Source organism: Salmo salar, chromosome 16, assembly GCF_965601325.2.
Source record: "Salmo salar chromosome 16, fSalSal1, whole genome shotgun sequence".
NCBI classification, from domain to species: domain Eukaryota; kingdom Metazoa; phylum Chordata; class Actinopteri; order Salmoniformes; family Salmonidae; genus Salmo; species Salmo salar.
Window position 1 is genome coordinate 76,073,811 of NC_138306.1, and position 26,935 is coordinate 76,100,745.

Genomic DNA, 26,935 nt, shown 5'->3' on the forward strand with positions numbered 1-26,935 from the left:
ATTGTTCATTTCACTTTAATTCATTATCTACTTCACTTGCTTTGGCAATGTTAACATATGTTTCCCATGCCAATAAACCCTTGAATTGAAATTGAATCGAGAGAGAGAGAGCTGTCCACTATTTGGGTCATGAAATGCTTGCCTTGTACCCCAAGTCTGGGAACTGTCCACTCTCCTGGTTCTGAAATGCAAATATGCAAAATAACTGTCTTTCGATACGGCTGTATTTCATTGCAATTAATTCCAATAAAATCATTTGAAATTAACATTGAAAATGTATTTCAAAATTAACAGTCAACTAGCTATCTACTTAGCTTACAATTTGACGACCATAAGCATGGGGCGAAGGCTAGGAACAACTGAGATGGGAACCTTTAGCGCCATTGCCTTGTTTTGGAGGGTAATATTTTCATTTATTTTTCCCATCTCTTCTTGCTAGTAACGCCTCCAGTCAGGACGCTTTCGGCGGGTTCCGTTAAAATGGCTGTTACTGAGAGTGGAAACCCAAAGCAAGAACAATCGTAGTGGGTACACCTGCATCCAGTAGTATCGCTGGTGTCTGATAAGGAAAATAAAAGACTGCAACGCAATGGCTGCCCTAGATCAAAAGTCCCCCAACGTCCTCCTTCAAAGTCTCTGCTGCAGGATCACTGGGAAGAGCGAAGGTAGCTATGATGCTAGCTAGTTAGATTGCCCAGGCGCGGTTATGTGCAGCTAGCCTGGTCTGTTGCTAGCTAGCATTAACAGTGATGCTGATATAACAGTTGTATGCCAGCGTTCAGCTCGCCATCTAGCTACAGTAGCTAACTAAGTTTGTAGCTAAGTCAAGTTTGTGTGACAGCCAATGCTAGTTAGCTTATGATAGCTAGTAACTGTACATCTAGCTAGCCAAGTCAGATGGTAGGCTATGTATGGACCCCAGCTAGCTAGCCATCTAGCTAACGTTAGCTCGACCCATATTTGTATTTAGGTGATGGCTACATCCAAGGTAGTTAGCTAGCTAGCTAACTACCAAAAGTGTGTCATAACTAGATATAGGTAGCTGCAGATACGGTTGACAACAGTCCAACCACGCCTTGTTCAATTAAGTTAGCTAGTTAGGGATAGCTAGCTTGGCTTGCCAGGCTGCCAGAAAGTGTGCCTAATAAATTTGACTTTGATACCAATTCTTGGTATACAGTCTGAAACAAAACACTGCACAACCGTGGACATTTTCCTTACAAGCCAGAATGTTGAATACAATTACGTTTGAACTTACTATACCGGTTGTCTGTGCAGTTAGTCTTTCAGCTGCTCGAAATATGAGACAAAATATTCACCGGAAAGTATTGTTTAGCCGACTTTTTAGAGCGTAGGTACTGAAGTTTAATTTTCTATCACCTGGCACATGCTCAAAACCATGTAAACACCTGTTAGTATGCAGGTACTTACCGTCTTGTGCACGTGCCTTTGATCATGAGCAAACACATATTGATTGCCACACACACAGACCCGCGTTTTGAAGTCATTTAATAATACTTTCCTGTGGATATTTTGTCTCAAGTACCAACACCATAGACAATCGGCAGAGTAAGTATGTATATATATATATATATATTTGAAACATTGGTGACAGACAAGGGACATTTCGTTTTTTTTTCTATGTAAATGTACGCGGTATTGCCTGCACAATTGAAGGCATGTTTCGCCACGTTTCGTGACTACCAGAAAGTGTAAGATTGGGAGCTAGCTACTGATTGAGGGGAAACGTTCTGCATCTGTAAGATTTGAACCAGTCTGAAAGATTCATTCAATAGCAGTGACATATGGTTTAGGAAAAGCCGATATTCCGTGCTCAATACTTCAACTCAACCCTATTTCACGTTTCAGCTGAAGTAGCCCACCAGTTCCAGTATGCTGTGAGAGTTGTCGGGAGTAACTATGCTCCCACCATTGAGAGGGATGAGTTCCTAGTGTCAGAGAAGATCAAAAAAGAGCGTGAGTGACCTATGACCTATGATTAGAGACATTCATGTGAGTGACCTAAACTGGACAGGTTTGCTGAGTGACTCCTCTTTGAGGGTCCATCTCGACAGTCGAAAGTAGCATCTGCACATCACTGGTTTGCGCTTTCTCTGTTACCTTTGCAGACATGCATCCTTTGTTAATGTGGTCTTGTTGTTGTTTTCCCAGTAGAGCTTTTTGTGTTAAAGGTGACTGCATTGTACATTTGACAATAAAGAAATACGGTTGTTAAGAGTCTCCATAATAGTAAATCTCAATACATTTTGTTTGTAGTCGGAGTAATGCCACTAATGACCATCTTATCGATCGCTAAGCATAGTAAAGTAAAAGAAAACAGCACTTACCCATGTGCGGTGTGGAGTTGAGCCCCCTTTAATCAACTTGTGTTTTTGGAATTGGTCTATGTCTGTTTATTTAGTGGTCTGATTGTTTTTGTCTTGTCCTTTGGTTCTCCAGTGCTGAAGCAGAGGAGAGAGGGCGACGCTGCCCTGTTCTCTGAGCTCCACAGAAAGCTGCAGACTCAGGTCAGTCTTCTGTTCCAAATACCCTGGTGCATATGCATACTTGTATTAGCTTTGAAAGGAGAACAAATTGAGAATCTTTGTGTTTTGCTTTCCATTATCAGGGGGTGCTGAAACACAGGTGGTCCGTCTTATACCTGCTGCTCAGTCTCTGTGAGGACCCCAGGAAACCGTCCAGGGTGGGTATACTTGTCATTATATCACAGTGCTCTCAACACACACACACACTAACCATAGCTATATATACAGTACAGTCAACAGTTTGGACACACCTACTTATTTCAGGGTTTTGTTTGATTTTACTATTTTCTACATTGTAGAATAACATTGAAGACATCAGAACTATGAAATAACACACATCGAATCATGTAGTATCCAAAAAAGTGTTAAACAAATCAAAATATATTTTAGATTCTGCAAAGTAGCCACCATTTTCTTTGATGACCGCTTTGTACTCTTGGCATTCTCTCAACCAGTTTCACCTGGAATGCATTTCCAACAGTCTTGAAGGAGTTCCCATATATGCTGAGCACTTGTTGGCTGCTTTTCCTTCACTCTGCGGTCCAACTCATCCAAAACCATCTCAATTGGGTAGAGATTGAGTGATTGTGGAGGCCAGGTCATCTGATGGAGCACTACATCTCTCTCCTTCTTGTTCAAATAGCCTTTACACAGCGTGGAGGTGTTGGGTCATTGTCCTGTTGAAAAACAAATGATAGTCCCACTAAATGCAAACCAGATACGATGGCGTATCACTGCAGAATGCTGTGGTAGCCATGCTGGTTAAGTGTGCCTTGAATTCTAAATCACTGACAGTGTCACCAGTACAGCACCATCACACCACCTCCTTCATGCTTCACTGTGGGAACCACACATTCAGAGATAATCCGGTCACCTACTCTCACATAGAAACGGCGGTTGTAACCCAAAATCTCAAATTTGGACTCATCAGACCAAAGGACAGATTTCCACCGGTCTAATGTCCATTGCTCGTGTTTCTTGGCCCAAGCAAGTCTCTTCTTCTTATTGGTGTCCTTTAGTAGTGGTTTCTTTGCAGCAATTCGACCATGAAGGCCTGATTCACGCAGTTTCCTCTGAACAGTTGATGTTGAGATGTGTCTGTTACTTGAACTCTGTGAAGCATTTATTTGGGCTGCAATTTCTGAGGCTGGTAACTCTAATGAGCTTATCCTCTGCAGCAGAGGTAACTCTGGGTCGGTCTTCCTTTCCTGTGGCGGTCCTCATGAGAGCCATTTTCATCATAGCGCTTGATGGTTTTTGCGACTGCACTTGAAGAAACTTTCAAAGTTCTTGAAATGTTCCGTATTGACTGACCTTCATGTCTTCAAGTAATGATGGACTGTTTCTCTTTGCTCACTTGAGCTGTTCTTGCTATAATATGGACTTGGTCTTTTACCAAACAGGGCTATTTTCTATATACTTCCCCTACCTTGTCACAACACAACTGATTGGCTCAAATGCATTAAGAAGGAAAGAAATTCCACAAATGAACATTTAACAAGGCACAGCTGTTGATTGAAATACATTCCAGGTGACTACCTCATGAAGCTGGTTGAGAGATGCGTAGAGTGTGCAAAGTTTTCATCAAAGCCAAGGGTGGCTACTTTGAAGAATCTCAAATATAAAATATATTTTGATTTATTTAACACTTTTTTGGTTACTACATGATTCCATATGTGTTTTTTCATAGTTTCGATGTCTTCACTATTTTTCTACAATGTTGGAAATAGTAGAAATAAAGATAAACCTTTGTGTGTCCAAACTTTTGACTGGTACTGTAGATACAGAAAATGAAAGCATTTATTATCCTCCAGACTGCATCATCAAAAACAGTAATTCCATCGCTGCCATGTTAGCTCTATAGAACTACATTAATAGCAGAAATAGCTATTCTATTAAATGTTCCATATTGTTCCACATTTGATTTATTTAATTGATACATCATTGAGTTATTGATAGCATGTGTCATTCCCAGGTTGGCAGCTATGGGGCGCTGTTTGCCCAGGCCCTCCCCCGGGACGCCCACTCCACCCCGTTCTACTGCACTCGGCCCGGGAGCCTGCCCCTCAGCTACACCGAGCGCTCGGGGCCCGGGGGTGCCCAGATCTCCACCAGCATGGGCACCAGTGGCATCAGCAGCCTGGGGGTGTACTCCCTCAACGGGCCCACACCCACCCCTCAGCCCCTGCTGGCCGGGTAAGACCAATTGATGGAACCCTGTTTTTCTGGTCAGCACCCAGGACTCCATAGTCAGTCGTACATGACTCTAGACTTTCTTCAGTCTTGTTCCTGTGGACTCGCAGGGAGTGCATGCGTTTGTTGTAGCTCAGCACCGCACCTGCATAACCAATGAACCTTCAGAATATGAAGGGGTCTTAAATTAGTAGGACATGTTTAAAAAAAAAAAAACATTTTTCTTTGTAGCCATTTGTTGTAGCAGGGTATTTCCATTCCGTTGTGAGCATCAATTATGCATGTCCTTCTCCACAACCCCACCAGCACTTGTGTATAATTACTCTGGGTATACTCGTCTAGTGCCAGGGTAAGTATCTGATTAGTGGGTGGTTGAGTGGATCATCATCAACACTATAAAAGTCATTTGGAGCTGAGGCATCGCTACAGTGGCGTGACTCTAAAGCCATTCTCTGCTGTTGAAAGGCAAGAGTCCCTCATTAACAGGCTATTAATGGTAATGGTCCTACAAGACAGTTTGCATTAGGAGAACCAACATGTATAGGGGAAGAGTGATGCATGTCGAGGGGGAGGAAAAATGTCTATAGTTGCACGGATGTAAACATACAAAATGGCCTATTAAACATTTCTGTGTGTGCTCTCTCCAGACACCCACCCCAGACAGCAGGGCAGCAGCTGGGCTCTCGGCTGGCGTGGGCCCTCCCCAACACCTCCGCCCTGGCACCTACCTCACGGGCCCCGCTCGGCCCCCCACCCCTGTCCACCCGGGCCCCCAGGCCACGCCATGACGGGGACCTCACTGGTGAGTTGTGGGTGGGGACTGACATTGTTGGGATGTATAGGCCTACTTTTTGTGTATGAAACTACATGGCGTTGTTGGGACATGCTTCACGGTTGGAGGACATTTTGTAACGTAGGCAGAAGGTGGGCAGGGGGCCTGTAATGGTGAAAGACACAATGCTCTCTGCACAGTGGCTCTGCAAACTGAATACTCAATATTTAACAGAAAGAGATTAGTTCGGAGGGAAATTGACCAGGTCTGCAATGAAATGTTCCCGTTCTGCAGTAAGCACCACCTCACATAATCACCTCATTTCATAAAGGTTTAGTTGCTCTCCCGGTATTTAATTTGTCTTGGTGCTCCACTGACAGGGTTGGGGGCTGACTTAAATAGATATATAGAGAGATACAACACCTACTCATTCCAGGGGTTTTCTTTATTTGTGCTATTTTCTACATTGTAGAATAATAGTGAAGATATCAAAGATATAAGTCGCTCTGGATAAGAGCGTCTGCTAAATGACGTAAATGTATATGAATAACACATATGGAATCATGTAGTAAGCAAAAAAGTGTTAAACAAATCAATATATATTTTATATTTGTTTAACACTTTTTTGCTTACTACATGATTCCATATGTGTTAATTCACAGTTTTGACATCTTCACTGTTATTCTACAATGTAGAAAATAGTCAAAATAAAGAAAAACAATTGAATGAGTAAGTGTCCAAACTTTTGACTGGTACTGTAACTTTTATGGCTTTCGTTAATGTTGTCCTAGTTTTTGTTGTTTTTCTGAATCCCTCGTTCTTCTTCTCCTCTCCAGCGGAGGTTGGTGAGGCTGCGCTGGTCCGAGACATCCTGTATGTCTTCCAGGGGATCGATGGCAAGTTCATTAAGATGAGCAACACCGACAACTGCTACAAGATCGACTCCAAGGTGACTTGAACATTCGTTCATACGTGAACAATGTCTATGCCAAGGTGTTTGGTATTTCAGTTCGTGCCCTTTGTTCCTGAAATATTTCCCTGACGAATGCAAAAACGGATGACCAACTTCATAAGCTATTTGACCTTTCACCGAGTGTACAAAACATTAGGAACACCTTCCTAATATTGAGTTGCACCCCTTTTGCCCTCATAACAGCCTCAATTTGTCAGGGGATGGACTACAAAGTGTCAAAAGCGTTCCACATGGATGCTGACCCATGTTGACTCCAATACTTCCCATAGTTGTCAAGTTGGCTGGATGTCCTTTGGTTGGTGGACCCTTCTTGATACACAGGGGAAACTGTTGAGTGTGAAAAACCCAGCAGCGTTGCACTTCTTGACACACTCAAACCGGTGTTCCTGGCATCTACTGCCATACCCCCCCCGTTCAAAGGCACTTAAGTCTTTTGTCTGGTGCATTCACCCTCTGAATGGCACACATACACAATCCATGTCTTAAGGCTTAAAAATCCTTCTTTAACCTGTCCTTCCCCTTCATCTACACTGATTGAAGTGGATTTAACAAGTGATGGAAAGAGCAGGGATTCCTAATGTTTTGTACACTGCGTATATGTTAGTTAGTCAAAATGTTGTGTTTAGACGCACCATGGCAGGTAGGTTAGCGGTTAAGAGCGGTGGGCCAGAAACCGAAAGTCTCTGGTTTGAATCCCCAAGCTGACTAGGGGAAAAATCTGTCTTTGCCCTTGAGCAAGGCACTTAACCCTAACTGCTGCTGTAAGTCTCTCTGGATAAGAACGTCTTGCTAAATGACTCAAATGTTTAATGTAGACAGCGCCGTACTTCCATCCATACTAGCTAGACCAGTTATTGACAGATTACCCTGTTTTATCGCTAGCTGACTCCCTGACATCATGGCTGTTCTAGAACCGGCTGACCGACAGCGTTTTTCAGATTCAGCTGTAGTGCTGCTGACATCAAGGCTGATGATCTGTTTCTAAAAGGGGTAAAAAGCTCGACAGATCAATAGTTGGCTCTTTGGTTAGGAGCCACGTCGATGGCGTCCCTCTATCATCCATCAAGGATTCATTACAACTTTCCTCCCTTCTAATATTCCTACAAATTACAGTCGGCCTGTTTCAGCTATACGTCTTCTCAGCGTTCTATATAGCCTGCTGTCAATGCGCTGGCCTAGGACCACTGTATCGGACGAGAACACTGGAGCCAAATCTAGCCGTCAAGGGTGTTTCCTGAGGTCTTTTTGAAGTTATCATTTACGCTATACGCGTAAGAGACTATTCAATCTAACACGGTTTCCGGAATAATTAGAACAGAATACAGAAATGGAACATTATTAGAGACAATCATGTTTTATTATTCTGTCTAAAGTAGAGAAGGTGAGTATCAACACCTCATCCTCAAGACGACTCCGTCAGCAGAGAGAGACTGCAGACAGTTTTGGCTCCAGGCTTCTTGGCGAATGTCTTCAATCTGTGAAACAAGGGCCACGCTGACTACCATTTTTTTTTTTTAAGTGAAATTAATTCTGAACAAACTGGTGTGAAAGGGATGAACCTTGAATTGGAATGGTCCTCCAAATGGCTCTGTAATAATACGGCTGATGTGTACCTATTCATGTTTCTGGGCTGAAGAGTGGAGCTGCTGTTCCTTTGGTGTTGCTGTAGTCATGGGAGGTTGTGGCCTACATGTGTGTGAGTGACTGAATGGTAACCTGGCAGCAGTAGAGGCCCGTTTTCCGATTGTGAGTGTCTCGTGTCTGTGGGGAGCCATACAGGACAGATGGTACACCCGGGGATAATTAACTACCAACCTGGCAACCCCTTCACAGATTAAATGGGTTACTTTGACAGATATTCACAGTATTCCCTGTATTTTGTGCCTGTGTGTGCCTGCGTGTGCATTCTCCTGTTGTAACTTCTCAAGTGTGTCCCTAGGTGGTGCTCTGTAAGTCTCTGAGGGACACCAGTAGCCGATTGGCTGAGCTGGGCTGGCTCCACAACAAGATCAGGAAGTACACTGACTCGCGCAGTCTGGACCGAGCCTTCGGCCTGGTGGGACAGAGCTTCTGTGCCTCCCTGCATCAGGAACTGAAGGAATACTACAGACTTCTGGCAGTGCTGCACTCACAGGTAAGACACACACCTTTCTCTACCTCTCAAAACACTGTACCGCCTTATTCAAGTGAATGAACTTTGTTCTTAGCCCTTCAAGAGGAAAAACCCATGTAGGCTACAGGACATGTAAAGGTGTGTTTGACAGTTGCAGGTGGAGGACGACCAGGGAGTGAACCTGGGAGTGGAGAGCAGTCTGACCCTCAGACGTCTCCTAGTCTGGACCTACGACCCTAAAGTCCGCCTCAAAACCCTGGCTGCCCTCGTTGACTTCTGCCAAGGTAGAGTTGTGTCTGTGGCGCCTGCTGATTGGTACCATCAAAGTATCCATTTAAATAGTGTGTGTGGTTCAAATGTTGTGTGTGGTGTAGGGAGGAAGGGAGGTGAACTGGCGTCAGCGGTCCATGCCTATGGGAAGACGGGGGACCCTCAGATGAGAGCTCTGGTGCAGCACATCCTCAGCCTGGTGTCACATCCCATCCTCAACTTCCTCTACCGCTGGATCTATGACGGAGAGCTGGAGGACACTTACCATGAGGTGACGCATACACACCATATATTTAATATACACACCATATATTTAATATACACACCATATATACACTGCTCAAAAAAATAAAGGGAACACTTAAACAACACAATGTAACTCCAAGTCAATCACACTTCTGTGAAATCAAACTGTCCACTTAGGAAGCAACACTGATTGACAATAAATTTCACATGCTGTTGTGCAAATGGAATAGACAACAGGTGGAAATTATAGGCAATTAGCAAGACACCCCCAATAAAGGAGTGGTTCTGCAGGTGGTGACCACAGACCACTTCTCAGTTCCTATGCTTCCTGGCTGATGTTTTGGTCACTTTTGAATGCTGGCGGTGCTTTCACTCTAGTGGTAGCATGAGACAGAGTCTACAACCCACACAAGTGGCTCAGGTAGTGCAGCTCATCCAGGATGGCACATCAATGCGCGCTGTGGCAAGAAGGTTTGCTGTGTCTGTCAGCGTAGTGTCTAGAGCATGGAGGCGCTACCAGGAGACAGGCCAGTACATCAGGAGACGTGGAGGAGGCCGTAGGAGGGCAACAACCCAGCAGCAGGACCGCTACCTCCGCCTTTGTGCAAGGAGGAGCAGGAGGAGCACTGCCAGAGCCCTGCAAAATGACCTCCAGCAGGCCACAAATGTGCATGTGGCTGCTCAAACGGTCAGAAACAGACTCCATGAGGGTGGTATGAGGGCCCGACGTCCACAGGTGGGGGTTGTGCTTACAGCCCAACACCGTGCAGGACGTTTGGCATTTTCCAGAGAACACCAAGATTGGCAAATTCGCCACTGGCGCCCTGTGCTCTTCACAGATGAAAGCAGGTTCACACTGAGCACATGTGACAGAGTCTGGAGACGCCGTGGAGAACGTTCTGCTGCCTGCAACATCCTCCAGCATGACCGGTTTGGTGGTGGGTCAGTCATGGTGTGGGGTGGCATTTCTTTGGGGGGCCGCACAGCCCTCCATGTGCTCGCCAGAGGTAGCCTGACTGCCATTAGGTACCGAGATGAGATCCTCAGACCCCTTGTGAGACCATATGCTGGTGCGGTTGGCCCTGGGTTCCTCTTAATACAAGACAATGCTAGACCTCATGTGGCTGGAGTGTGTCAGCAGTTCCTGCAAGGGTAAGGCATTGATGCTATGGACTGGCCCGCCCGTTCCCCAGACCTGAATCAAATTGAGCACATCTGGGACATCATGTCTCGCTCCATCCACCAACGCCACGTTGCACCACAGACTGTCCAGGAGTTGGCGGATGCTTTAGTCCAGGTCTGGGAGGAGATCCCTCAGGAGACCATCCGCCACCTCATCAGGAGCATGCCCAGGCGTTGTAGGGAGGTCATACAGGCACGTGGAGGCCACACACACTACTGAGCCTCATTTTGACTTGTTTTAAGGACCTTACATCAAAGTTGGATCAGCCTGTAGTGTGGTTTTCCACTTTAATTTTGAGTGTGACTCCAAATCCAGACCTCCATGGGTTGATAAATTGGATTTCCATTGATTATTTTTGTGTGATTTTGTTGTCAGCGCATTCAACTATGTAAAGAAAAAAGTATTTAATAACATTATTTCATTCATTCAGATCTAGGATGTGTTATTTTAGTGTTCCCTTTATTTTTTTGAGCAGTATATATATATATATATATATATATATATATATATATATATATATATATGAAGTCGGAAGTTTACATACACTTAGGTTGGAGTCATTAAAACTCGTTTTTCAACCACTCCACAAATTTCTTGTTAACAAACTATAGTTTTGGCACGTCTGTTAGGACATCTACTTTGTGCATGACACAAGTAATTTTTCCAACAATTGTTTACAGACAGATTACTCACTTATAATTCACTGCATCACAATTCCAGTGGGTCAGAAGTTTACATACACTAAGTTGACTGTGCCTTTAAACAGCTTGGAAAATTCCAGAAAATGATGTCATGGCTTTAGATGCTTCTGATGGGGTAATTGACATCATTTGAGTCAATTGGAGGTGTGGATGTATTTCAAGGCCTAGCTTCAAACTCAGTGCCTCTTTGCTTGACATCATGGGAAAATCAAAAGAAATGACCTCGGGGGGGAAAAAACTGTAGACCTCCACAAGTCTGGTTCATTCTTGGGAGCAATTTCCAAACGCCTGATGGTACCAAGGTTCATCTGTACAAACAATAGTACGCAAGTATAAACACCATGGGACCACACAGCCGTCATACCGCTCAGGAAGGAGACGCGTTCTGTCTCCTAGAGATGAACGTACTTTGGTGCGAAAAGTGCAAATCAATCCCAGAACAACAGCAAAGGACGTTGTGAAGCAGCTGGAGGAAACGGGTACAAAAGTATCTATATCCACAGTAAAACGAGTCCTGTGTCGATATAACCTGAAAGGCCGCTCAGCAAGGAAGAAGCCACGGCTCCAAAACCGCCATAAGAAAGCCAGACTACGGTTTGCAACTGCACATGGGGACAAAGATCGTACTTTTGGAGAAATGTCCTCTGGTTTGATGAAACAAAAATGGAACCGTTTGGCCATAATGACCATCATTATGTTTGGAGGAAAAAGGGGGACGCTTGCAAGCCGAAGAACACCATCCCAACTGTGAAGCACTGGGGTGGCAGCATCATGTTGTGGGGCTGCTTTGCTGCAGGAGGGACTGGTGCACTTCACAAAATGAATGGCATCATGAGGGAGGAAAATGATGTGGATATATTGAAGCAACATCTCAAGACATCAGTCAGGAAGTCAAAGCTTGGTCGCAAATGGGTCTTCCAAATGTACAATGACCCCAAGCATACTTCCAAAGTTGTGGCAAAATGGCTTAAGGAAGTCAAGCTATTGGAGTGGCCATCACACAGCCCTGACCTCAATCATATAGAAAATGTGTGGGCAGAACTGAAAAAGCGTGTGCGAGCAAGGAGGTCTACAAACCTGACTCAGTTACACCAGCTCTGTCAGGAGGAATGGGCCAAAATTCACCCAACTTATTGTGGGAAGCTTGTGGAAGGCTACCCAAAACGTTTGACACAATTTAAAAGCGATGCTACCAAGTACTAATTGAGTGTATGTAAACTTCTGACCCACTGGGAATGTGATGAAAGAAATAAAAGCTGAAATAAATCATTCTCTCTACTATTATTCTGACATTTCACATTCTTAAAATAAAGTAGTGATCCTAACTGACCTAAGACAGGGAATTTTTACTAGGATTAAATGTCAGGAATTGTGAAAAACTGAGTTTAAATGTATTTCGCTAAGGTGTGTGTGTGTGTGTGTGTGTGTGTGTGTGTGTGTGTGTGTGTGTGTGTGTGTGTATGTATATATATATATATATATACGCACAATTTTTGTCCATGACAATAACATCAAATTGATCAGAAATACACTGTAAACATTGTTAATATTGTAAATGACTATTGTAGATGGAAACGGCTGATTTTTAATGGAATATCTACATAGGCGTACAGAGGCCCATTATCAGCAACCATCACTCCTGTGTTCCAATGGCACGTTGTGTTAGCTAATCCAAGTTTATCATTTTAAAACGCTAATTGATCTTTAGAAAACCCTTTTGCAATTATGTTAGCACAGCTGGAACTGTTGTTCTGATTTAAAGAAGCAATAAAACTGGCCTTCTTTAGACTAGTTGAGTATCTGGAGCATCAGCAGGTTCGATTATAGGCCACAAAACCAATATACCATGGCTACGGGCTGTTCTTACGCACAACGCATCGCGGCGTGCCTGGACACAGCCCCTTAACTGTGCCTTATTGCTATTTTAAACTGGTTACCAACGTAATTAGAGCAGTAAAAATAAATGTAAAAGCTGTCATCAAGGCCACCCTAGTTTCAGAAACAGACACCTTACAAGTCCTCAACTGGCAGCTTCATTAAACAGTACCCGCAAAACACCAGTCTCAATGTCAACAGTGAAGAGGCGACTCCGGGATCCTGGCCTTCTAGGCAGAGTTGCAAAGAAAAAGCCATATCTCAGACTGTCCAATAAAAATAAATATTAAGATTGGCAAAAGAACAGACACAGGACAGAGGAACTCTGCCTAGAAGGCCAGCATCCCGGAGTCGCCTCTTCACTGTTGACGTTGAGACTGGTGTTTTGCGGGTACTGTTTAATGAAGCTGCCAGTTGAGGACTTGTAAGGTGTCTGTTTCTGAAACTAGGGTGGCCTTGATGACAGCTTTTACATTTATTTTTACTGCTCTAATTACGTTGGTAACCAGTTTAAAATAGCAATAAGGCACAGTTAAGGGGCTGTGTCCAGGCACGCCGCGATGCGTTGTGCGTAAGAACAGCCCGTAGCCATGGTATATTGGTCATATACCACACCCCATTTTGCCTTATTGCTTAAATATAATACACACACACACTTCCATTAGTTTGTCAAGGTCAGAGTCCGGATGGTAGTAGCTGAGCTCAGGCTGAAGTGGACTCAGACAGACGTCAGACAGGTTCATCTCTGAGCTGAGATGGAGGGAAAGGGGGACGGGAGTGGGGGGGAGGGGTACGGCGGCCTTCCAAATGAGGATGGATGAGAGGACGGTAATGGGGAACTGAGTGATCGCCCTCTCTTCTCTCTCTCCTCCCGTCTCTGTCCTTGCTCTCCATCCATCTCCACAACTACAGAACAGGGGAGACCGTGAATCTAGTCCTAATGCACCTGCTGCTGAATCGCCCTATCAGACTCCGTCTACCTGTGACTAAGTGCTGATTGGGCGAGCACAGAGCACAGGAGAGTTGTAGCGGCTTTCAAGACCAACTACCGAGCTATTCTCAGAAGGGAACGCTTCAAAGGGCACAATGTATTTACGCCCCCTGTATTGACCCTCCCCGTAGCAGGGCTAAGTGATAGTTATGGAGCTGTTCCTTCCCAGCAGAGGGGAATGAGAGGATGGCTCTGAAGCTTACAGGCACCTCAGTCAGCCCAGGGGGCTGCTGGGAGGTGTTGTTAGACTGTAAACCCTTATTATGACAAGAAGAGCGGAAATTAAAATCAAACTTGATATATACTTTTTGTTTACTAAAAGGCTTTTCAATCCCCCTTGTTGTACCCCCTAGGAGAGAAGTCTTCACCTTGTAACACTGATGTCTATTTATCGGCATCCATTTTGGTTTTCAAGTTGAACCACTGGCTCAGTGACGATCATGATTGAGAGATGGAACCACCATTCACTTTCTTTCCATTACTGTAATAAGTATCCATTGTTGTAGTAATTTCCTGTGTTGTTTGGCTATAGTTGAGTCCGGTCTTTTAAGGTGTGATTGTGATGGGGATTCCTCTCCCTGCAGTTCTTTGTGGCGTCTGACCCCACGGTGAAGACAGACAGACTGTGGCACGACAAGTACTCACTGAGGAAGTCCATGATACCCACCTTCATCACCATGGACCAGGCCCGCAAGGTAGACACACACACTAACACCAATTATCTCATCCTTAACATAAAAAATACAAGCTTTGCATTCACATGTCACTTTTGCTCGCTCTCTCTTTCTCTTCTGTCTCTGTAGGTTCTGCTCATTGGAAAGTCCATTAACTTCCTGCATCAGGTGTGCCATGACAGAACCTCACCAGGGAAGATCACTCCGGCCTCCAAGTCTACAGACTCCCCCAAAGATGGTACGCTCTCTACATAATATACCTTCAGAGAGTGTGTATTGAGCAGGCAGTGTCTTTTAACAGAGTAGAGAAGCCTTGGCCTTGCCGTAGTAGTGTTTGTAGCTAGTGAGAGCAGAGCTGCATTGATCTGTTTGGCATCAGAACTGGTTGTACTGTTATGGTACTTACTGTCGTATCGACTGGATTTAGTCTCACTCCTCTCTCCGTCGCTGATCAATGGTTTTCCAGTTCCTTCCTTAGCCTCGTCCTTGAGGGGAATGACTGCGCACTGACTGGCTTTGGAAGGGGAGGGGTTGTATTTTTACCTTGTCTGTCCCAATGCCACCCTATTCCCTTTATAGTGCACTACTTTTGACCAGAACCTTATGGGTCAAAGGTAGTGCATTATGAAGCCCCCGGTCCAAGGTAGTGCATTATGAAGCGAATAGGGTGCTATTTGGGATGCAGTCTCCATCTTGAGTTATAAATACAGAGTTCAGCAAACTGTCTGAGAGATGAGTTTAATATGCATCATGTAGTGCCAACTCCAGTACCCACATAATGACCACAAATAATAACTCTCTCTCTCCCCCGCTCTCTCTCTGTAGCTGCAGAGCTGTTATCAGACCTGGAGGGGGCGTTCCAGGGGAAGATAGATGCAGCCTACTTTGAAACCAGCAAGTACCTGCTGAATGTCCTCAACCAGAACTATCTGCTGCTGGAGCACCTGCAGGCCATGAGACGATACCTGCTGCTGGGCCAGGGAGACTTCATACGCCACCTCATGGACCTGCTCAAGTTAGTACACACACACACACACACACACACACACACACACACACACACACACACACAGGTATACAGACAGATGGGTACGCACAAATACACCCCCACCCACCCCATCCTATATGTCATTTATATTGACCTTAGTGTTTGTCCCTTCAGACCAGAGCTGGCCCGCCCAGCCACCACTCTGTACCAACACAACCTGACAGGCATCCTGGAGACAGCCGTGAGGGCCACCAACGCCCAGTATGACAACGCTGAGATCCTCAAGAGACTGGACGTACGCCTGCTGGAGGTAGGCTACAGCTCATACCATTACTACTGTCATAGACTACAGCTCATACCATTATTACTATCATAGGCTACAGCTCATACCATTATTACTATCATAGGCTACAGCTCATACCATTATTACTATCATAGGCTACAGCTCATACCATTACTACTATCACAGGCTACAGCTCATACCATTACTACTATCATAGGCTACAGCTCATACCATTACTACTATCACAGGCTACAGCTCATACCATTACTACTATCACAGGCTACAGCTCATACCATTACTACTATCACAGGCTACAGCTCATACCATTACTACTATCACAGGCTACAGCTCATACCATTACTACTATCACAGGCTACAGCTCATACCATTACTACTATCACAGGCTACAGCTCATACCATTACTACTATCACAGGCTACAGCTCATACCATTACTACTATCACAGGCTACAGCTCATACCATTACTACTATCACAGGCTACAGCTCATACCATTACTACTATCACAGGCTACAGCTCATACCATTACTACTATCACAGGCTACAGCTCATACCATTACTACTATCACGGGCTACAGCTCATACCATTACTACTATCACGGGCTACAGCTCATACCATTACTACTATCACGGGCTACAGCTCATACCATTACTACTATCACGGGCTACAGCTCATACCATTACTACTATCACGGGCTACAGCTCATACCATTACTACTATCACGGGCTACAGCTCATACCATTACTACTGTCACGGGCTACAGCTCATACCATTACTACTGTCACGGGCTACGGCTCATACCATTACTACTGTCACGGGCTACGGCTCATACCATTACTACTGTCACGGGCTACGGCTCATACCATTACTACTGTCACGGGCTACGGCTCATACCATTACTACTGTCACGGGCTACGGCTCATACCATTACTACTGTCACGGGCTACGGCTCATACCATTACTACTGTCACGGGCTACGGCTCATACCATTACTACTATCACGGGCTACGGCTCATACCATTACTACTGTCACGGGCTACGGCTCATACCATTACTACTGTCACGGGCTACGGCTCATACCATTACTACTGTCACGGGCTACGGCTCATACCATTACTACTGTCACGGGCTACATCTCATACCATTACTACTGTCACGGGCTACAGCTCATACCATTACTACTATCACGGGCTACAGCTCATACCATTACTACTATCACGGGCTACAGCTCATACCATTACTACTATCACGGGCTACAGCTCATACCATTACTACTATCACGGGCTACAGCTCATACCATTACTACTATCACGGGCTACAGCTCATAGCATTACTACTATCACGGGCTACAGCTCATAGCATTACTACTATCACGGGCTACAGCTCATAGCATTACTACTATCACGGGCTACAGCTCATAGCATTACTACTATCACGGGCTACAGCTCATAGCGTTACTACTATCACGGGCTACGGCTCATACCGTTACTACTGTCACGGGCTACAGCTCATACCATTACTACTGTCACGGGCTACGGCTCATACCGTTACTACTGTCACGGGCTACGGCTCATACCATTACTACTGTCACGGGCTACAGCTCATACCATTACTACTGTCACGGGCTACGGCTCATACCATTACTACTGTCACGGGCTACGGCTCATACCATTACTACTGTCACGGGCTACGGCTCATACCATTACTACTGTCACGGGCTACGGCTCATACCATTACTACTGTCACGGGCTACGGCTCATACCGTTGCTGCTGTCATGGGCTTTATCTCAGTGGGCAAACACGGTATTGAGTCAGGGGTTTGAAACACAACCTGGTAACCCGTGGCTCAAGACTGTTAGCCCTCTGAGCTGAAGCCTAGATGGTTGATGTACACGTGTCACTGTTACCTATTGGATTTCAAACTGTCAACTTGGCACCATGTTATCCCTCTGAACTAAAGCCTGGTCATCAACCCATCTGTGCTCCTTCTGTAGGTGTCTCCCGGGGATACGGGCTGGGACGTCTTCAGTTTAGACTACCACGTAGAGGGTCCTATCGCCACGGTAACCACAGCACTTTACGTACATACACATACCATCCTATCTGGTGTTGCCTTGTCTTTCTCGACACACACACACACACCCACACACACACACACACATGCACCCTCACAAACAATCCAATAAGCTTCTCCTCTTCATTCATCCATAAAAGCCCACCTGGAGCATCAGGTCGTTGTTTCTTTCTGCTCTGTTATACATGTTCACTCACAGGCCACCAGTCAACCATGTTAGATGAAGTCAAGTGCTGGCTGGTTTTGTGTTGTTCTGTGAGTTGGTGAGAGAACATGTGTAAATGATGTGCTACCCTGTGACAGGTGTTCACTCAGTCTCTCTCTCTCTCTCTCTTCACTCTGTCTCCTTTCTCTGTCTAATTTGTGTCTCTCTCTCTCTTCACTCTGTCTCCTTTGTCTTTCTCTGTCTAATTTGTGTGTCTCTCTCTCATTTATCTCTCTCTGTCTCCTTTGTCTCTCTCTTGCTTTCTGTTTCTCTCCCTGGTTCTGGCTGTGGCAGGTGTTTACGCGGGAGTGCATGAGCCACTACCTGCGGGTGTTCAACTTCCTGTGGCGAGCCAAGCGTATGGAGTACATCCTCACCGACATCTGGAAGGGACAGATGTGCAACGCCAAGCTGCTTAAGAGCATGCCAGGTGGGGACACACACACACACACACACACACACACACACACACACACACACACACAACCATGTAGTTCCCTCTCACCTCCAGCAGAGGGAGTCATGTACCGAAGAGCTGTAGATGAGGCAGCCAGGGTAACATGTTAGATGTTGTGTTACAGAGCTGTCTGGCGTGCTGCACCAGTGCCACATCCTGGCCAATGAGATGGTCCACTTCATCCACCAGATGCAGTACTACATCACCTTCGAGGTCAGGGGCCGTACTTTTCATTCATTTATCTAGAGACCACTGGGCTCACCTAGCCTCTCCCTCTCTAGTCCTCTATCACTCCTCTCACACTCTCCCTCCTCCCTTGGCTGTCTGGGTCTCTGGCTGTCTGGGTCTCTGGCTGTCTGGGTCTCTGGCTGTCTGGGTCTCTGGCTGTGTGTGTACAGGTGCTAGAGTGTTGTTGGGATGAGCTGTGGAACAAGGTAGAGAAGGCCCAGGATCTAGACCACATCATCGCTGCCCACGAAGAATTCTTAGACTCTGTCATCTCCCGCTGCCTACTGGACACCAACAGCAGGGTGAGACACACACACACACGTATGCTCATACACTCTAACAGACACTTACTGACATCCACTTCTCTTTGACCTGCACTGTTGGCGCTTAAGGGGATACTTCGGGATGTTGGCAATTAGGTTCTTTATCTATTTTCCCCAGAGTCAGATGAACTTGTGGATAAACTTTCATGTCTCTGTGTCCAGTATGAAGGAAGTTGGAGGTAGTTTCATTACCCAATGCTAACTAGTGTTACCGCAATGACTGGAAGTCTATGGGTATTTACTAGCATGCTAGCAGATACCCATAGACTTAGTCGTTGTGCTAACGCTAGTTAGCAATTGCGCTAGCGGTAGTTAGCAACTTCTTTCAAAGTGCATGCAGAGGCTTAACAAATGGTATCAGCGAGTTCATCTGACTCTGGGGAAGTAGATAAAGGGCCTCATTGTCAAAATCTCTAAGTATCCCTTTAAGAATTTTCCTGTACCCAGCTATTACATCTGCGACCCTGTACATGTGACTAATAAACTCTAATCTAAAATGTTTTTCTCTCCCGCTATCCTCTCTCCAGTCCTTGTTGAACCAGCTGAGGGCTATCTTTGACCAGATCATAGAGTTCCAGAGTGCCCAGGACTCTCTGTACCGCTCTGCCCTGGAGGAACTCACCCTGCGGCTGCAGTACGAGGAGCGGAAGAAGCAGAGGGATTCTGAGGTAGAAGGATCAGGGCTTGAAGTGGACTGAAATGGCTGCCAGCACTTAGGGCTGTTACGGTGACCGTATTACCGCCATAACGGCAGTCATGAAGGCAGTCAAATTCCACATGACTGTTTAGTCAGGGTAATTAGGCTTCTCCAAGCTCTGATGATGCTGCTGGTCATTAGTAGCCTACCAAACTTGCTAACTGCCTGGTACTCAGCACTCTTGTCCCTCTAATCACTCTGAAATCAATGCAAATGTATTCGAAAATCTAATCAAACACTTCATGAGAGCTCATGTTGCATAACATTTCTATAGGCTATGCAATTGCGTGAGAAAACAGAGTGATGGCTTCTATTAAAAAGAGGAGGATCCCATCAGCTTTCTATTGGCTAGGCCTACTGTATTTTATTTTAAACTTTCCTAATTTACAACAGGACTATAACCTATCTGGCTGGCATGAAAATAAACACGTCCTCCATTTGCTATTTAATTGCCTAGATGTATTTTTATCCCTCTGCTCCAGTTTCGAGACAGGTGCATGATAATGGTCCATTCTAAATCAAAACAGATTTGTTTCACAACTAAAGTGGCCAAATAACTTCTAAAAAGCACATTTATCCGCTTTACAATGGGTGTAGAGCCTAACTGGCATAAATATGCAGCGCGGGAGTTTCAAGTTTGGGGAAGATCATTTTCACCATAAAAATGCACCTTTTTATAGTAAAAGCATTACATGCATAATCTGTAACTTTTGATAATGGTGTTTTCCAGTTAATGGAACATTTGCGCTTATAGCCATGTGTGCATTGCTGTGCATATAATGTGAAGAAATAGCCTAATAGTTTAGCAACATTTTAAAGCTAAACGTTCTGATCTGTTGCATCAGCCTCATTGCCTAAAAACGTTTTTTTAATACTAGTGGTTGTATTAATTTGGGATCTATCGCATCCCACAACTGTCCCAGACTATTTGGAATATTTATTTCTCACACAAAATATAGAATAGGTGAACTTTTGTACTATGGGGGATAGTAGATTGACATAGGCTAGTGCTTTTGCTGTTCGTTAGGCCTACTCATCTTGTTGGCTGACGAAAAGTAAATGTAGACAGTTCTTCCACTATCTTCAATATGCACCTCGGAATTGGATAAGGACTGGCGCAGTTGCGTCCCCGATGTGTCTGTCTTCACTTGTAGCCTATGAGAAAGACTAGATCACGTGACAGAGAGCCATGTGAGTGAGAGGTGCTTTTTTTTAGGGGCATTACGGCCACACAAAGGGGATGCCGCCGGGAAATTTGAGTCATTATCAAGTGCTTGTCAAATTGTGAATGAGAGACTGATGAAGTGTGTACAGCCTGCACAAAAAACAAAGCAGAGCTCATGACTTTCAAGCAACTTTTTTCAAATCATAATTAGTCGCATCATGTATAAAAAAATCTAAACATACAGCCCAACATTTGTATCACAACTAAAGGTACATAAATAACTCTAAATTAAGCATATAGGAGTACCTGTTTCTTTGTTACCTGCACAACACAGAATAGCTGCATGTGGGCACTCCCTCAAATATTTTGGAGAAAGTGTCCTTTATATTTTATTCTGTTTTGTTCAATTGTATTCTTCATACTATAAAATAATGCCACGGAATTCTAAGCAAATCTTGTCTGCTAAATGAGTGTAGCCCACAGCCATTTGGCAAAGCCAGATCAGGACCTATCATAAGGACAACTCAGAGTATGCTATTCTGTTCTTCTGAAATAGACTACATTTTCTTCATATCATGTTTCTTTAGACCTGTCTAAAATAAATAATGGATTTATTGTGAAAGTGTGGGCTATAGTACATGGATTTATTAGACTTTCTGAAATGTAGATGTTCCAATGGTCTGCATCAGTGTGGAAGCCAGGAGATGCTAAATGTGTTAATGTTCATTAACGGTCAGTTACTGTGAGACTGGCAGTTATTTGCTTGACGATCACCGGCTGATGAAGTTTTGTGACCGCCACAGCCCTACCTCTTTATATTTAGGTTCCGGTACTCTGCAATATTTTTAAGCCAATATTCTATAAGAGGTGCCGGTACTCAAGCAGTAGAACATTTGAGGTGTTGGTATTCAGTACCGGTGTGTACTAGCCCAATTCAACTACTTATAATGATAACTTTTAGTTATAGAGCGCAATTGGAGGGCCATGTAGTCTTCAGAGAGCCCCATGTCCTGTTTGTTCTAAGTCGTCTGGAACCCAGCCAGGGGACAACTCAAGTTCCCTGCTTAATGGCCATTGGCCATGCTGGTGTTGTTGTCATTCTATTGATTAAACAGGCCCTGAGCATCAGACTATTAAACTCTAAGTGTTTAGAAAAACAAACACCGCCTCGGCGTTTGCCAAGTTTCTCTTTTAATAGCTTGTAAATAAGACTGAGGTCCAAGGTAAAAGGGTTTGGGGTGACAGAAGCTGTTGGTCAGTGATTGGGGGGGATATTGGATTTTATATTAACTTTAAATATTGGGCATTGAGTGTGTTACATGAATGAGAAGTATGTGAGTAGAGAAGACATTGAAGGTCATGTCTCTATGGAGAGAATGCTGGGGTCATAGAGCGGGAATCTGAAACAGTTTAGAATGGGTGTTAGTTACCCATTTACTGAAGTGAAGAGATGGCACTGGTTACTCTTTCAAATTAAATGTTATTCGTCACATGCGCCGAAAAGAACAGGTGTAGACCTTACAGTGAAATGCTTACTTACGAGCCCCTAACCAACAATGCAGTTAAAAAAAATACAGATAAGAAGTAAAAGTAACAAGTAATTAAAGAGCAGCAGTAAAATAACAATAAACGAGACTATATACAAGGGGGTACCGGTACAGAGTCAATGCGTGGGGGCACCGGTTAGTTGAGGTAATATGTACATGTAGGTAGAGTTATTAAAGTGACTATGCATAGATGATAGCAACAGTTAGTAGCAGTGGTGTTAAAGGGGGGGGGGGGCAGGCAATGCAAATAGTCTGGGTAGCCATTTGATTAGATGTTCAGGTGTCTTATGGCTTGGGGGTAGAAGCTGTTTAGAAGCCTCTTGGACCTAGACTTTGCTCTCCGGTACCGCTTGCCGTCTGGTAGCAGAGAGAACAGTCTATGACTACGGTGGCTGCAGAATTTTTAGGGCCTTCCTCTGACACCGCCTGGTATAGAGGTCCTGGATGGCAGGAAGCTTGGCCCCAGTGATGTACTGGGCCGTACGCACTACCCTCTGTAGTGCCTTGCGGTCGGAGGCCGAGCTGTTGCCATACCAGGCAGTGATGCAACCAGTCAGGATGCTCTCGACGGTGCAGCTGTAGAACCTTTTGAGGATCTGAGGACCCATGCCAAATCTTTTCAGTCTCCTGAGGGGGAGTAAGTTTTGTCGTGCCCTCTTCACGACTGTCTTGGTGTGCTTGGACCATGTTAGTTTGTTGGTGATGTGGACACCAAGGAACTTGAAGCTCTCAACTTGTTTCACTACAGTCCAGTCGATGAGAATGGGGGCATGCTCGGTCCTCCTTTTCCTGTGGTCCACAATCATCTCCTTTGTCTTGATCACGTTGAGGGAGAGGTTGTTGTCCTGGCACCACACGGCCAGGTCTCTGACCTCCTCTCTATAGGCGGTCTCGTCATTGTCGGCGATCAGGTGGGAAAGGGCAGTGTGGAGTGCAATAGAGATTGCATCGTCTGTGGATCTGTTGGGGCGGTATGCAAATTGGAGTGGGTGTAGGGTTTCTTGTACCACACTGATGCTGCAGCAACAAAGTTTCGTCTGAAACTTGACACCTCTAATGTTGCCTGTCTGTGTGTTTTCAGGGTGAGTGGGGCGTGACGGCTGAACAGGAGGCAGAGGAGAACAGGAGGATCCAAGAGTTCCAGGAGACCATACCAAAAATGCGCTCTCAGCTACGGATACTAACACACTTCTACCAGGTATGGTCTTACTCTCTTCTCACTGCTACAGTGGCTTTCACTAGGACCGTCTGGTTGTCTGTGGTAGTGTTCAGTGGATAGGACCGTCTGGTTGTCTGTGGTAGTGTTCAGTGGATAGGACCGTCTGGTTGTCTGTGGTGGTGTTCAGTGGATAGGACCGTCTGGTTGTCTGTGGTAGTGTTCAGTGGATAGGACCGTCTGGTTGTCTGTGGTGGTGTTCAGTGGATAGGACCGTCTGGTTGTCTGTGGTAGTGTTCAGTGGATAGGACCGTCTGGTTGTCTGTGGTGGTGTTCAGTGGATAGGACCGTCTGGTTGTCTGTGGTAGTGTTCAGTGGATAGGACCGTCTGGTTGTCTGTGGTAGTGTTCAGTGGATAGGACCGTCTGGTTGTCTGTGGTGGTGTTCAGTGGATAGGACCGTCTGGTTGTCTGTGGTGGTGTTCAGTGGATAGGACCGTCTGGTTGTCTGTGGTAGTGTTCAGTGGATAGGACCGTCTGGTTGTCTGTGGTAGTGTTCAGTGGATAGGACCGTCTGGTTGTCTGTGGTAGTGTTCAGTGGATAGGACAGTCTGGTTGTCTGTGGTAGTGTTCAGTGGATAGGACCGTCTGGTTGTCTGTGGTGGTGTTCAGTGGATAGGACCGTCTGGTTGTCTGTGGTGGTGTTCAGTGGATAGGACCGTCTGGTTGTCTGTGGTGGTGTTCAGTGGATAGGACCGTCTGGTTGTCTGTGGTGGTGTTCAGTGGATAGGACCGTCTGGTTGTCTGTGGTGGTGTTCAGTGGATAGGACCGTCTGGTTGTCTGTGGTGGTGTTCAGTGGATAGGACCGTCTGGTTGTCTGTGGTGGTGTTCAGTGGATAGGACCGTCTGGTTGTCTGTGGTGGTGTTCAGTGGATAGGACCGTCTGGTTGTCTGTGGTGGTGTTCAGTGGATAGGACCGTCTGGTTGTCTGTGGTGGTGTTCAGTGGATAGGACCGTCTGGTTGTCTGTGGTGGTGTTCAGTGAATAGGACCGTCTGGTTGTCTGTGGTAGTGTTCAGTGGATAGGACCGTCTGGTTGTCTGTGGTAGTGTTCAGTGGATAGGACCGTCTGGTTGTCTGTGGTGGTGTTCAGTGGATAGGACCGTCTGGTTGTCTGTGGTGGTGTTCAGTGGATAGGACCGTCTGGTTGTCTGTGGTGGTGTTCAGTGGATAGGACCGTCTGGTTGTCTGTGGTGGTGTTCAGTGGATAGGACCGTCTGGTTGTCTGTGGTGGTGTTCAGTGGATAGGACCGTCTGGTTGTCTGTGGTGGTGTTCAGTGGATAGGACCGTCTGGTTGTCTGTGGTGGTGTTCAGTGGATAGGACCGTCTGGTTGTCTGTGGTGGTGTTCAGTGGATAGGACCGTCTGGTTGTCTGTGGTGGTGTTCAGTGGATAGGACCGTCTGGTTGTCTGTGGTGGTGTTCAGTGGATAGGACCGTCTGGTTGTCTGTGGTGGTGTTCAGTGAATAGGACCGTCTGGTTGTCTGTGGTGGTGTTCAGTGAATAGGACCGTCTGGTTGTCTGTGGTGGTGTTCAGTGAATAGGACCGTCTGGTTGTCTGTGGTGGTGTTCAGTGGATAGGACCGTCTGGTTGTCTGTGGTAGTGTTCAGTGGATAGGACCGTCTGGTTGTCTGTGGTAGTGTTCAGTGGATAGGACCGTCTGGTTGTCTGTGGTGGTGTTCAGTGGATAGGACCGTCTGGTTGTCTGTGGTGGTGTTCAGTGGATAGGACCGTCTGGTTGTCTGTGGTGGTGTTCGGGGGCCGCGGGCGGGGGGCAGTGGATAGGACCGTCTGGTTGTCTGTGGTGGTGTTCAGTGGATAGGACCGTCTGGTTGTCTGTGGTGGTGTTCAGTGGATAGGACCGTCTGGTTGTCTGTGGTGGTGTTCAGTGAATAGGACCGTCTGGTTGTCTGTGGTATAATATCAGTGTATAATATCTGTGGTTGGTTGTGCTCCTCAGGGCATAGTGCAGCAGTTCCTGGTGCTGATAATGACTAGCCCAGACGAGAGCCTGCGCTTCCTCAGCTTCAGACTGGACTTCAACGAGCACTACCGGGCCAGAGACCCCCGTCTGAGGGCCTCGCTGGGGGCCACCAGGGGCCGACGGCCCTCCAACATCTGACGGACACCACCATGTCACAACATAGGGACAGAGAGCCACACGGAATCTGCCTTGATAGTATTTATATATGACATGAAGATGACATCAAATTAGGGCTAGATGGAATGTTGTGATGACATCACAATAGAACCAGACAGAACATTGACATCACAAAAGAGCCAGACAGAATCTGTTGTGATGACATCATTATTGAGCCAGGTGGGAGCCGCCCACTGGAACCTGCCGCCAGGGTTCAAAACAACTAGGAACTCTGAAATCTCTGACTTCAGTGCGTTCAAAACAACTAGGAACTCTGAAATCTCTGACTTCAGTGCATTCAAAACAACTAGGAACTCTGAAATCTCTGACTTCAGTGCGTTCAAAACAACTAGGAACTCGGTAAAAAACAAGCTCCAACTGGGAAAAATAGTTTTGAACTGTCATCGAACTCGGAATTCCAAGTCGGGAACTCTTTCCAGAGCTCCGACTTTCCGACCTGAAGATCACTGACGTAATGATTTGACCTAGTTTTTTTTCTCAGAATTCCCAGTTGTCTTGAATGCGACATAAGAGAATGATGTAGTGGTGACTTCACAGATTCCATTTGGCCCTGCATTTTAACACCTCAAGACAAATAGGGCTAACTGGGATTCATTTCACTATGACATAAACAAACAGAACATTTTGAAACCCTGCCGCCTCCCCCAATGTCATTGGTAAATTACTCACACAAACACACACTCAATTCACCACACACACATCCATGTTTCCCACTCTTTCACAGTCCCCTCTTGGGAGATGTGGTTTTAGAAGCCTGTCATTTTAGTACTCTGCCTCCAGCATCCAGCATCCAGCTGTGTTCACCCTCACCTCTTCGAGGTGTCTGATAGGCTACCATCACCGTGTGAATTTCATATTGTACATTTGATAATGAACAGGATGTCTTGATTTGATTGGTTTGTTTACATGTTCTGTGAATATTTTGTTTAGTTTTTCTTACTGACGTTTGTTTATTTTTCATACCAGTGTCTTAAAAGTCTGCGGTGTGTTTTATAACTGTTAATAAACACTGTTATAGCTGTTTAACAACTGTAT

At 45.5% G+C, this 26,935-nt stretch overlaps 1 protein-coding gene across 2 annotated transcripts; it reads left to right on the top strand.

The window, feature by feature from the left end:
- Window positions 1-415: 415 nt before the first annotated feature.
- LOC106575555 (tubulin, gamma complex associated protein 3) lies at window positions 416-26,057 on the top strand. Of its 2 annotated transcripts, none has more exons than XM_014152133.3 (21): window positions 416-665; window positions 1,870-1,977; window positions 2,461-2,528; window positions 2,630-2,704; window positions 4,522-4,742; window positions 5,387-5,541; window positions 6,348-6,460; window positions 8,424-8,618; window positions 8,749-8,881; window positions 8,972-9,138; window positions 14,448-14,558; window positions 14,667-14,775; window positions 15,363-15,552; window positions 15,700-15,835; window positions 17,822-17,890; window positions 18,401-18,536; window positions 18,688-18,776; window positions 18,962-19,093; window positions 19,642-19,782; window positions 23,605-23,721; window positions 25,700-26,057. In XM_014152133.3, exons 1-21 carry the CDS (start codon window positions 590-592, stop codon window positions 25,859-25,861), a joined length of 2,703 nt encoding a protein of 900 aa, XP_014007608.1. In that variant the 5' UTR covers window positions 416-589; the 3' UTR covers window positions 25,862-26,057. The 2 variants fall into 2 exon arrangements, with proteins under 2 accessions (XP_014007608.1, XP_014007609.1); XM_014152134.3 differs by having other exon boundaries at window positions 8,755-8,881.
- The last annotated feature ends 878 nt before the right edge of the window (window positions 26,058-26,935 follow it).